This window comes from Fundulus heteroclitus, chromosome 12 (assembly GCF_011125445.2).
Source record: "Fundulus heteroclitus isolate FHET01 chromosome 12, MU-UCD_Fhet_4.1, whole genome shotgun sequence".
Classification (NCBI taxonomy): Eukaryota; Metazoa; Chordata; class Actinopteri; order Cyprinodontiformes; family Fundulidae; genus Fundulus; species Fundulus heteroclitus.
Window position 1 is genome coordinate 14706494 of NC_046372.1, and position 13478 is coordinate 14719971.

Genomic DNA, 13478 nt, shown 5'->3' on the forward strand with positions numbered 1-13478 from the left:
TCGCCAACCATTTTACTAGGTAGACGTTGCTAGTACCAGATCGGACCCTTGCCTTCAGAACTGCTCTAAATCTTCATGACTGAAGTAGTCGTAAGAAATTGTGTACCATGTTGGCAAGATAGCTTTCATGCAGTTGATACAGATTTGTAGGCTGCACATTCCTCTCCCATTCCACCACAATGCAAAGGTGTTCTATTGGATTGAGATCTGGGGACTGTGGAGGGCAGTGGAGTACATGCTGAAGAAACCAGTTGGAGAAAGGTTGAGACATGGTGCATTACGTGGAATTACACATCAGAAGATGGGCACAACGTAGTCAAACGGAGATGGAGATGGTCAGCAACAATACTCGGGTAGGCTTTGGCAATACAATGATGCTCAACTAGCATTAAAAAGGTCCAAATTGTGTCATGAAAGCTCTCTTTAATTTTCACCAGAACGCTTGCTGCAGCGTTTTGATTCAGCTCAACATTTTGTGGACTTCCTGATACTAAAGAATTACTAATAATCCATCCTAGAAGTAACAAATGCATGGACTAGTTTTTCAGTGAAACTCCTGGAGAGAATATTTCTAATTTTGGCAATACTTCAGAGATGACATTCTGAATACCTTAGCTGTGACCAGTGGTTATTTGCAACACTGTGGCCCTTCTATCAATCAAACCACTGACCATTCTTTGATCTCTGAGATCAACAAGGCATTTTTGTTTACAATGACATTTCACTTCATATTTTCTTTTACAGACCATTTTCTATAAATCTGGGGTTGTGCATAAGGATCCCAGTTGATCAATAGTTTCTGAAATATGTTTAAAATCACGTTAATCCATTTTCTTTCCCATTCTGATGCTCTGCATGAACGGTTGTTGCACTCAGACAGCTGAACTGAAATGATGGAAAGTCATTCTCGTTTTCTGCAACTGGATACACATACCTAAAAAAAGTGGCCAGTGTGTGTTGAAAAGCTCACTTTACAATTATTTAAAGCAATTGTTTTGTTTTAAAGTGGAGGTTTTATGGATTGGTTATTCGCAGTAAGAATAATGTCCATTTGAACGCTCTCTGAACCTCAGTTTTGAAAATGCAATGCAACTTTACACACTGTTACACTGCTATTGATTCCAAAAAAAAAAAAAATCTCATATATATATATATATATATATATATATATATATATATATATATATATATATATATATATATATATATATATATATATATATAGCACATAAATCTAAGCAGAGGACTCCGTTGGTCCCTGGCGCTTTAGCAGTAATGTTCAATATGAAATCCACATTGGCCAACATGTCAAGTGTATCCAATCAGTAACTGATGGAAGTATAAAAATCTATCAAATAGAAATTATTTTAACTTCTGAAGAGAAAAAGAAACATCAAGAAACACCTTTTAAGTAGCATTTTTTTAATGTGCAAACCAACACTTTTATACTATTTTATATTATGACACTATTGTTATCTCTGCAACTGAGGAGGAAAAATGACTTATTACCAGCAAAAAACCATAACGTGCAACTAGAAAACAGGCTTAAATCGGAGGGAACCGGACCTTCGCTCATTTTTTTTTTTTTATGAAAACGTTTCAACACCTATCCAGGAGTCTTTGTCAGTTCTAGCGGCTCACACTCGAGCAACCAGCAGTTGGAGCGCTGCTGTTTTTAAGAACATGGAGACCCATCCTGCGAGGCGCATTCTCAGTCATGCAGATCGATGACCCAACATGTAACTGAATTTCAACTTAAATAAATCATTGAGGCGGTTGGGATGTGAATTGTAAAGCCTCTTTTTAACCGAAATAAAGACACAGAAATCATAAATGTCCCAGATCAAAAGATTTATTTTAATTACTTTTTACATTTAAATTTACATTCATATTAGCATGATGTAATTGGTACAGTGAACACTGTCGATGAGTGTTTTTTTTTTTTGCCATTCTTCAGCTTTATATTGTCAGACTGTCGAACAAAAAAAAAAAAAAAAAAAAAACTGAGTTTCTAGCATCAGTTTTTTTTATTTTATTTAGGTTTACTGGTCCCTTCTGTGGGGATTTTCTTTCATCCTTTACAAAACATCAGAAACAAAAACAGAAGCAACACTTTCAACTCTCAATTTAAAGGGGGGGGGGGGGGGGATTTAATTTGTGACAGAAATGGAAAGAATACCCAAAAGGATAGAGTTATAGATCCAGAGAAACAACAGACAGGATGTACATTTATAAAAGCACATTCGTATTAAACACGTGATGCTTTGGAATGAAAACAGCGCCAGCTCTCTGTGATTAACGAACAACTGTCCCATTTGTGATCCAAGCCTTCCGCTTATAGACGCGGGGTTTTTACACTTGTCCTATTAATCTGTATGAATACGTCATCTTCCCCAAAAACGCTTTCATAGAACGCAATAATAAATAAGAAGAAAAAGAGATCTGATTTTTATTTCATGAGGTAAAATGTGAATGGAAGAAGTGTTGGAAAGATTTGATACAAAAAAAAAAAAAAAGAAAATCTATAAATCAGCGATAGAGCGTGGAGCCCGATAAAGCTGCATTATTTGTCAGCACGCACACTAAAACATTCACGCCGTCCAGCCAGAGGCTTTATAACAAAATAAACCCTTACGCTGGAATCTTTACAAAGCCACTTGATGGATGATAATATTCTTATATTTACATAGAAGTGATATTTTAACCCATAAACAGTTTAATACAAAGAGTGAGAAAACAAACTCCCCCACCTCATGAAACCAAGATGAAACCAGAACAGACCATTACATTTTCCTGTCAATCCTTCACTTTTCTGTAAACTGTGTGCTAAAGGTGGGTTGAGCTTAAAAAGGACAAAAAGCTCTTTGCTCATAATGACATGAATAATGACGATGATGATGAAGGACTGAGAGGTCTGCCACCAGGTTTCTCTCACGCTTGCGGCATCTTTCCTGTTCTTGCTACAAGAAAAAAAAGAGCACTTCAATAAAAGAGAACTGCCCGGACAAACGTCCCTGGTTTGGAGTCAAACTCCTCCAGCTGTTGTTGTTCTTTAGAGGTTTTGGTGTAGGCGAGCATGCAGTTTGCTACACAGTGTACACTGAAAAGGTGGAAGTCAAAGAGCACTTCAAATGAAAACGGACTGCCTGACTGGATTTACGCAGGAGCTCCCCAACAAGGTCTGAGGGCTGCGCATTTTTATTTTTTTTTTTTCAAACTTCAATCGGCTGCAGCAGTATCAGGTATAAAGCAGCACACGTAGTGTTCAGCAGGTAAACGGTCTTGGCTTTCTGGCTCAGGAAAACTCAAGACGGGACCCAAAACGGAGCAGAATGTATTCGTTTAAGGTTTTCGTAAAGACTTTTTTTTTTTTTTTTCTCTCTCGATCGATTTCTGCGTTTGGCAAAGTTTGCTTCACCCGAGGCAGCGAGTCTTAAACACCACAAACGATGTTTCTCACAGTTGGCTGCCATGCTGGAACGGTTTACAGCCTAGATCACGTTTATTTGCGACCGCAAGACTGCCTGCAAACATGCAAAGCACAAATGAAAATTTAGATCACCAATAAATCAAAACGGGTCATCATCTTTTTTTTTTTTTTCCAGTGTTAATCCCACAAATCAAATCTTTTTTCGATTTTAACCCAGCTGCTAGGTATTCCTCCCTCCTTAGGTTCGCAGCACCACTCAGGCAGTCACACAGGTAGGCAGTAAGTTTAAAAACCCTTTCAATATTTATTAAACCCTCTGTAAGAACAAGAATCGGATCTTTTCCTTTTAATTAAAGCGAAACGTGAGGCAAGAAGGTCTTTTCCTGTAATCGTAGAAACACAAGAAAGTAAAGCAGGAAGAAAGGGAATTGTAGAGAGGACACCTCTCAGAGGCGCGGCACCCTGTGTGGCCCAATGTGGGCTCGGCCCTGTCCAATCTGGCCCAGTCAAACCCCCTCGGTTTGGTTGGGCCAAATCCAGCCCAGTGCGGTCTGGTCTGGTTTGGTAGCGGTCCAGGCCGGGTTTTTTTTTAGAAGAGGGCTTTGGATCCCTGGTTTTCAAACTCTGACCAGGCGTCGTTCAGTTCCATGAAGATCATCTTGGCGTACTGTTCGTAAGGCTGACCCGTAGCCTGCGTGGACAAAGGCAGCACTCATTAGTAACCCAAGATCTGAGCGCTACATTATAAACACACCCCGGATAGTGAAGCCGTACCTTATCTGGATGGACGACTAACACGGCCTTCCTGTAGTATTTCTTGACCTGGTCAGGTGTCACAAGGTCAGCCATGCCCACAGGCTTCCAGCGGGTTTCCCCCTCCCACAATACTGTGTGCAGAGTCGAAAGCAGTGCTCTGATGTTTCGCTCCTTCCCCTCGATCCACTCCAAAATCTGAGAGGAAAATGCAGAAAAAGTTCAATCTTCCTATTTCCTATAAAGCCGCGTCGGTGTCTTCCAAAAGTCATCCTACGTCCTTGAAATTGGACACGTTTTGATGTTACTAAAAGCCCGGTGGCACCGTACGGCTCAACCTGCGTTTCTCCCCCAGGGGCAGCCCGGGTTCCTCCGGTTCTGCTCAACAGCAGGGTCAAACCGAGCAGGAGGCGTTTCCCTCTTCCAGGCATTTGTAGGCCAGTCCAATCACCAAACGGGCGAAGATAGACCGAGTATGGGGTGGCCGAGCTACTAAACCGAGTTGGCTTTAGTGTTATCCTGCAAAGTTACTTTATTTTCCTGGTAAGTTACTTTATTTTCCTGGTAAGTTACTCTATTATCCTGCAAAGTTACTCTATTATTCTGCAAAGTTACTCTATTATTCTGCAAAGTTACTCTGTTTTCCAGTAAGTTACTCTATTATCCAGTAAGTTACTCTATTATCCAGTAAGTTACTCTATTATCCAGTAAGTTACTCTATTATCCAGTAAGTTACTCTATTATCCAGTAAGTTACTCTATTATCCTGCAAAGTTACTCTATTATCCTGCAAAGTTACTCTATTATCCTGCAAAGTTACTCTATTATCCTGCAAAGTTACTCTATTATCCTGCAAAGTTACTTTATTATCCTGCAAAGTTACTTTATTTTCCTGGTAAGTTACTTATTCCTGTAGTTACTTATTTCCTGCAAAGTTACTCTATTATCCTGCAAAGTTACCATATTATCCTGCAAAGTTACCATATTATCCTGCAAAGTTACCATATTATCCTGGTAAGTTACTTTATTATCCTGGTAAGTTACCATATTATCCTGCTAAGTTACTCTATTATCCTGCAAAGTTACTCTATTATCCTGCAAAGTTACCATATTATCCTGGTAAGTTACTTTATTTTCCTGGTAAGTTACTTTATTATCCTGCAAAGTTACTCTATTATCCTGGTAAGTTACTTTATTATCCTGGTAAGTTACTTTATTTTCCTGGTAAGTTACTTTATTATCCTGGTAAGTTACTTTATTATCCTGGTAAGTTACTTTATTATCCTGGTTTGTTACTTTATTATCCTGCAAAGTTACTTTATTCCGAAATCAACTGCAATTCACTGAAATTCTTGAGCTGTTTGCAAACGAAATTTCGTTCTGTACGCACTCTGTGCATACAAAATGACAATAAAGTTTGTCTATGTTTATGTCATGTCTATGTTGGTGGAACCGCGTCTATAGAGTGAAACCATAAATAGTGCACCTGTACAAGTAATTTTATCTCAGTATAAATCCTACTGCTCCGCAAGGGCCTCAGAGTTTTTTTTTTTTTTAGAGAAAATCAGTGAGCAAAGTGAAGAAAACAACTGCAAACCAAACAACACACGGCCTTCCACAAGGAGAGGGTGGGAAAAGAAGAGCTGTGATCTGAGAAGCAGCCAAGAGGCCCCCGGTTGCTCTGGAGAAGCTGCGGATATCGACGGCTCAGGCAGGAGAATCTGTTGACAGGAATATGAGCACTCCACAAACCTGGTCTCTATGGAGGAGCGGCAAGACGAACGCCGTCAGAAGCGGCATTTAATGTTTACCACAAGCCACGACGCAACGAAGCAAACGTGTTGAAGAAGATGCTCCGATCAGTCATTGAGGTTTTTAGTCTACATTCAAAACGACATATGTAGGTGAAAAGAAACACCGATCAACAGTCTGAACACACCATCTCCACTTTAGCACACGGAGGGGGAAGCATCATGCTGTGCTGTTCTGCAGCAGGGGCAGAAAGTCTCGTCAGTGATGATGTAAAGACGGGGGTGAGCTAAATGCAGAGCAAGGCAGGAAAATCGTAACTGTTAGAGGCTGCAAAAAATCTCAGACTGGAGCGGAGGTTCACCTTCCAGCAGGACAACGACCCTGAACATACAGCCAGAGCTGCAATGGGACGGTTTACATCGAAGCATAGTCATGTGCTGATTGGCTACGGCAAAGTCCACAGTGAAAACGAACTGAGGATCTGTGGAAAGATTCAAAACTCTCTGTTCAGACATTGTCCATCTAATCCCAAAGAGCTTCAGCTACCTTGCAAAGAAAAATGGTCAAAAACATAATTCTTTAGATAAGTACAGTTGATAGATTTAGCCCAAATGTGCCAAGAATATACTGTGTGTGTGTTTTCGGTGCGTCATGTGTACGTGGGTACTATGTTCTGCCTGTTACCTGTAGCTTAAGAGGATCCATGTCTTTTGAAATCTCTTGTTTCCTCATTTCAGCGATGGTCCTTGGTCCCCTTCTATCAGGCTTGGATGCAAAACCCTGAGTGGACAGGAGCTCCTCAAAATCGTCCTCCTTCACCTTTGGTTTGGGGCCTACGGTAAAACGACGACAATGGTTACGGGTCCAGATCTGAAGTAAAACCTCACCGAGGAGAAGCATACCGTAACCAAACCCTGAAATCCTTGCCCCTTGTGTCGAGATTCTCTTACCAAATCCCGGCCCGCGGACTCCTCTCTCCTCCCTCCCACCGATGACGCTAGTGAAATTGAGATTGTAGTTGGGTTTAGAGGACTGTGCGGCTGCAGGCTGAGATGCTGCAGGTCCTTTAGGCGTTGATCCGGGTCCAGACATCCAAGGTTTGGTCTGAGCTGGGGCGGTTCTTCCAGACGGCCAGGCCTGGGCTTGAGGCTTCGCAGAGGAAGGGGCGGAGGAAGGAGTCTTTGTGCTAAATGAAGTCCCTGAAAAGTTACTGCTTGTAGAGCCTGCAAGAAAAAATAAAATAAAATTACACTTTAAGAGCTTCAAGTGGACATTTTTAGATGTTACGGCCACTGGTCATTAATCAATATGTAACGCTGTAACAGGCAAAAACTCACCAGGTAAATTGGAGCCCAGGGCTCCAAGGTCTGCAAAAGGATCAAAGGTCTGAGATTTGGCCTTCGACATGGACGACACACCTGTGGCTGCGATACCAGAGACAATATTTAGGTTTCAGACGTACAGCTGGCAATACAAGGCTGAAATGTTACCAATAAAACAAAGTACGCCCTACACAATTTACTGAACAATATTCCTTAACCCACCCGTGTTGGGACCGCTGGGTTTGTTGGTGTTGGTACTGATGCCAGCCGCGGTACGAGGAGCCCAGCTGTCCCACCCGCCGAGCAGGTCCGGCTGGCTGGCTGAGGACGTCATCTTAGGGCCGTCTTTCGCTATCTTATCTGTTAAGACCAAATGTCCCTAGTTTAGCGACTTACAGAGACGTCGTTGGGAAATTCTTTCATTTTGTGTTGGGTTACAACAGCGCTTTGCACACAAGAGTCATTATGTGCCAAACCTGTCACATTTTAATGGGTTCCAACCATAAACATCGATTTATTTATTTATTGAGATTTCTATGTCGTGGACGATACAAAGATGCACCTCATTGTGAAGTCAAAAGAAAATAATAACTGGCTTCAGCTTTTTAGAAATAAAATTCTGAAAGCCATGGAGTGTGTTTGTATTCAACTCCCTTCTAGAACCTGACAGAATGGGCAAAGCGAGCATTAATCACCTAACCTGGATCGATAATGTGTACGTGCAGCACTCTACGTTCTGCACATTATCAGTCTGGGACTGCTTCTATCAAATCCGTTTGGGGAAAAGAGGAACATTCATTCAGCAGAACTTTGTGAGCTGATTGGACGACGCGACACCTAGCGCCCGTCTACCAAAGGTTGGATTTAGCCAATAACGGTATCAAATTAAAACGTAAGCAGCAGACGTTATGAGAAACCACAGGTTACGCTGGCCAAGGCACTTCTTTCAGTTCCTGAATTGTGACAAAACAGATGTGACCGCAGCAGCTGCGCGTGCGTCCACCTGCGCTGCCATGTTAACGCTAGTTCATCTGTGGGCTTTCGTCACAGCGGTATGTCCCGCCTTAAACCACAATACTGCAACGTGATTGGCCACTAATGGTTGAAGTCTGATCGGTACAAGATGGATTCTCGTGTTTTTGTGAATTCACAAATACCACGAGAATTCATCTTGCAGCCAAGGTTATTAATCAGGACCAGGCCTGTGGTAACTCTGGAGGAGTTGCAGAGATCCACAGCTCAGGTAGGAGGATCTGTTGACATGACAACTGCTAGCAGTCCAACTGTTTTTAATGTTCTATTTTGTTTCTACATTTTATTCCTACTTTCTTTTATTCTGTTTTATTTTCCTGTATTTTAATCATGTAAAGCACTTTGCATTGTCTCTGTACTGAATTGTGCTATACAAATAAATTTGCCTTGCCTAGTAGTACGCTCAAGAAATGCGGTGAGTGTGCTGAAGCAGATACGATGAACAAATGCCATAAGACACCCATTTGCAGTTGTTGATCTGGAAGGATTGCATGCCACACTTTTCATTTTTTTCCTTGTAGAAACACTACCAAAAGGATGTTTCATTTCCTTCTTCTTCACAATTATAGACCACTTTTGGCTTGACATACTGGTGACAAGCTAAGAAAAATACACTGGTGTTTCAGGCTGTAACGCAACAAAACGTGAAAAAAGTTGAGCGGTAACAAATTTGTTTGGAAGACCGTCGATGGTGGACTTACTGAGGTTGAAGAGGCTGGTGTTGGATGCAGGCGTGGTGGTGCTGTGAGCCGAGCTGAACCCACTGGTCGCTGAACTATCAGAGCCCAGCAAGTCTCCAAACAGGTCAGGCCCGGAGGCCTGGCGAGAGGAGCTGACGCTGGATCCAACACCGGAGCCGGACCCCATCCCGAACGGATCGAACAGATCACCCAAGGCTGCAGCACATCAATAATCAGAACAAAAATACACTACAGGTAAAGAAAGGCTTTTAGGATGGTGCATTCAGCTTTTAGAAAGTCCCACTCCTCACGTTTTGCGTCAGGCGTGGCCCCTCTGGTCGGCTCGCTGAAAAAAAGATCTTCCTGCACTGCTACCGTCTGACCAGCAGGGGGTGCAAACAGGTCGTTGAGGAGATCGCTGTTGCTGGAGGCAGCTTTCATCCCTCCCTGGCCCGCTTGATTAGACGCACCAGAGGAGACTGAAGACATGGCTGCCGGTTCAGGGTCCGCATTCAACCCCAGGAGGTCAGCTGTGTCGCTGCGAGCAGACTCCTGGGCTGCAGGAGGGGGCGTCTGGTGGGAAGAGGGGGGGAATAAAAAGGTCGGCTCATTCACGGCACTGTTAGATTGCATATTAAACAAACAGGCACAAATGTTGTGTGGCATAGTAAGAAATCCACCTGAAAATCAGCGTCGAACAGTTGCTCACTGTGGTCGTGTGACGAAGCTTCCCCACTAGGAGCAGAGTAAGACTCGCCCTCTGACTGTTCGCTCAGGTCGTCCAGATCGTTCATGGATCCTCCCCCTATGCTGTCGGTAGCATCCAGAGGACCGTGAGTATCTACGGATACGAGGAAGGAATCAGCACGGATGTTTTCAGCACCAAAGTAATCTGGATTCAGGGAATCAGTAATCGGTAATCAGTCAGTCCAGGAAGTCGTGAGTTACGATCACAAATCTTAAAGCAAAATCAATCATTTGCAAATTTTGTGTGGAGCTGCAATTTTTACCGCAACTCTGACCGATCACAGCAGTCCCCTTACCCCCCACCATCTTATTTAACTTTCCCATCTTCCATTTTAGCATCTGTGAGGCTGATCACGCGAGACGACAGCATTTCTAATGCTAAATGGTGACATTTGCCATCAAATATCGTAGCTAGAATATGCGCAGGTCAGCTTCTTCCAGTATTACATTAAAAGTGGCGGAAACACATCCAACACCTGTGGGGGAACACAGACGGATATCAACGCTCTATAAACGCTTCTTAACCGCAAAACGTGCGAGGAGAACAGCTAAAAAGCGCATGACGGAGGCTGTGGGATCCACATGCGTGTCAAGTGCTGAAAGAAACTAATTGAAAATGTAATACATGTGTTACTTTCTTAAACTGTGTGCCGTGCCAGTGGCTTTGCTGTTATAGGTGAGAAAATTTTTAAATAAAGGTATTAATTGAAGTATAAACGGGTTTAAAACGATGCTTTAACAGAAAAAGCACACTACGATACGATCACATTTTTATGAGGGCAACAGTGATGTGGACAACTCAAACAGATTATTATATAATCAGTCTCCTGTTTAGATTAGTAAAGACTGGGTTTCTACCTGCACTGCAGAGGATATTCCTGTCTCTCAAAGACGACGCCGTGCCATGCAAACGATCCTCGTTGGAAATGTTAGTAATGGTGGAACTATCCATACCAATGTCAAGACAAATACGTGGGCACAATTTAAAAGAAAGGACAGGAAGCACTAAAACCACATCCTGCGGAGAAGCCTGTTGCCGCTATATTTGATGAGACCCCAGATGTAGAAGGGAAACGCGTACTAAACATACCCATTGTATCCCAGGAAAAGGAGGATTCTAGCCTACCTCCCAGACAGTCTCGCAACATGAACCATTTAAGCACTTTGGATTATTTTGAAATGTTCAGTAGGATTTTCCTACACTGTGTATGCAGTTCATGATGTTGGTGGAGGCTGTTCTGATGGGGGAACACGGGGCATTAAAAGGCTAACAAATGACCAAATAGTTATCCCTGACAGAATTAGTATCGCTTGTGCCGGGAGCGTGGGATATAACGGGATAAATGCGTTTAATTCACGTGATGCCCCGATTACTTTAATATACCGAGAACGTTGATGATGATCACCTGTTTAAACTGGATTATTATAAACATTAACGCTTAGTACGACAAAAGTCATTTGGTAACAAAAAAAAAATCCACCTTCCTGGTTAGGGTTTTGTTGCTAGATAGACCCCATGAATGGATCAGAAACAGATCCCAAATGTAATAAAATTAAAACTGGATATTGATAAACTCTGGCAGATCTAGATTTAAAGGGATTTTCATTTTCATTAAAATGAAACTGTTTTAAAGAGATTTTCATTCCTACAAGGAGTAGGAACGAAGAAAGGCAGGAAGGTAACCATGTACAAAGATCCATGATGGAGAAAGAAACATCGAAAGAAACCAAAAGATGCATAAACAAGAGAAAGGTTAAGATACAGAAGATGGCTGCTCGAATAAAGTTGTGTTTAATGTAAAGCTGAGTGGAAGAAAAATATTTCCAACCGCTCAAAAAAGAGGCAGCACTATAGTAATGTACCCCTCCCCCCTCCCCCCACGACAAGATTTCTAGGGGAAACACTGAACTTCTTTTGTAATGACCATGTTATCGTAAAAAACTAAGCTTGAAAGAATGTCCAACTTTGAGTGCAACTTTTTTTAAAAAGCAGTCACAAAATCAGCAATTTTAGGACGCAACAATCTGCAAAAAAAAACAGCGCAACATCCTGGAAGGACTAGGTAATAAAGGATTCTAAATGTTTTTTAGGACTTGGACAAAGATGGAAAACAAAGTTAGAGGCTCTTACCTCTTCTTATTAAAAGGAACTATTCAAAATATTAACTTACCTTCCCAATCTAGTGTCTGGAAGAAGTTGCTGGGGTTGGCGTCGCTGCTGACAGGAGATTCTGATTCGGTTGCGTTGGCGCCATCCGGTGTCTGAGCTGGTGGAGGCGACTCCGACTCATAAAATGCAGAGGAGCCAGGCTGACGAGGCAGCTCGGGTTTACCTGTGGAGGTCAGACATTTAGTTTATAGAACGGAAACTGGTCTTGATGAAGGGGTTGCATGTATAGAATCAGAATCAATTCCTCTTTGAAAAGTAGGTTAAGCTCAGTCAGACTGGATGAGGAGCATCTGTGAAGAGGGTCTTTATGTCTTGCCACAGATTTTCTGTTGGATTTAGGTCTGGAGTTTGGGCCATTCTAACCCATTAATAAGTATTGATGTAAACCATTTTATAGCACATCTGACTGCGTATGTTTAGGGTCTAACAGAAGGTGAAGCTCTCCCCAAGTTAGAAGCCTTCTGGAGCATCCAACAGATTATATCCCAGTACTACCCTGTTTTAGCTTCATCCACCACACAGCATTTTGCAATTGGATTAAAAAGGTTAATTGTCTGATTAGACCAGATTAACATCGTCTTTGTCTGCCGCTTCCCTACCATTATGGCTCGTGGCTTAAACTTAAAGGGACTTCCCAGGGCTTTCTTTCAACAACAGCTTTCTTCTTGCCACCAGATTTGGGGTGTGGGCAAGTAATAGTTGCCATTTCAAGAGATTCTCCCACATAGGTTGGGGACCTTGGCCACTTCTAAATATAAATGCACACCATACTTTCAGATTCTAATTTATAAAAACTTTTGAAAAACCACCCAGTCACTTTTCTTCCGCTCCACAGTAGCTGGTTGGGCCACCACATTAAAGTTAGTGGTTTTAAAGTGACAAGGTCTAGAGACGTTCAAGGGTGTAATATTACCTTTGCAAGGCACTACAGATGTCACAGTAGGCGAATCGAATCTGATTAAAAGAACATACCAAATTTGCTCAGGATTTCTTGCTGCTCATCACGAGACGAGAAGAGTATTTTGGGGTTAAGGCCCTTGGTTTGGAAGCCCTCCCACGGAGGGTTCTTGGTGCAGGGTCTGTCTCTGGGTTCCACCTCGATGTCCAAATTAACCTGGAACAAGTCTGGGTACTTCTCCTGGATGTCACAGGCGTCCAAATCATACCTGACAAAAAGAAAATACACTTTAGAGTCGAAGCTCTCCTGTAAACTGATCAATACTTGAGCAGGAATATTTCAGTTCGGAGCAATATTTATGGCGGGAAGTATACATACTTTGCAAACTTGACAGTGGTTGCGTTTCGTGGGATAAAGCCGGTGTGAAACTGGATCTGAAACATTTTCATTGAAGCCATCTGGAAAAGATTCATGACATCAGAACGTGAGTCTTTGGCTACGTTCACACTGCAGGCCTTGATGCTCAATTCCGATTTTTTTTGTGAAATGGGATTTTTTTGCGTGGTCGTTCACATTACCAAATATATGCGACTTGTATGTGATCTCCTGTGTGAACTGAACGCGTTCAACCTAAGTGTCCCGCATGCGCACTCGAGGACGCGATGACGTCACGCGTAGCAAGCGTCCTCAGTATT

General features: G+C 42.3%; 1 protein-coding gene across 2 annotated transcripts in view; it reads right to left on the reverse strand.

The window, feature by feature from the left end:
• Positions 1-1836: 1836 nt before the first annotated feature.
• Positions 1837-13478, reverse strand: part of gak (cyclin G associated kinase) — a 39076-nt gene continuing 27434 nt past the window's right edge. For both annotated transcript variants that reach the window (XM_012865596.3, XM_012865595.3), the window contains 12 exons: positions 13162-13241; positions 12858-13051; positions 11887-12048; positions 9649-9809; positions 9280-9541; positions 8990-9184; positions 7479-7616; positions 7272-7358; positions 6885-7157; positions 6619-6767; positions 4205-4381; positions 1837-4121 (listed from right to left, as the gene is read on the reverse strand). In XM_012865596.3, coding sequence (XP_012721050.2) covers positions 4020-4121; positions 4205-4381; positions 6619-6767; positions 6885-7157; positions 7272-7358; positions 7479-7616; positions 8990-9184; positions 9280-9541; positions 9649-9809; positions 11887-12048; positions 12858-13051; positions 13162-13241 — 1980 coding nt within the window. In that variant the 3' untranslated portion in view covers positions 1837-4019. The remainder of the gene's footprint in view (positions 4122-4204; positions 4382-6618; positions 6768-6884; positions 7158-7271; positions 7359-7478; positions 7617-8989; positions 9185-9279; positions 9542-9648; positions 9810-11886; positions 12049-12857; positions 13052-13161; positions 13242-13478) is intronic.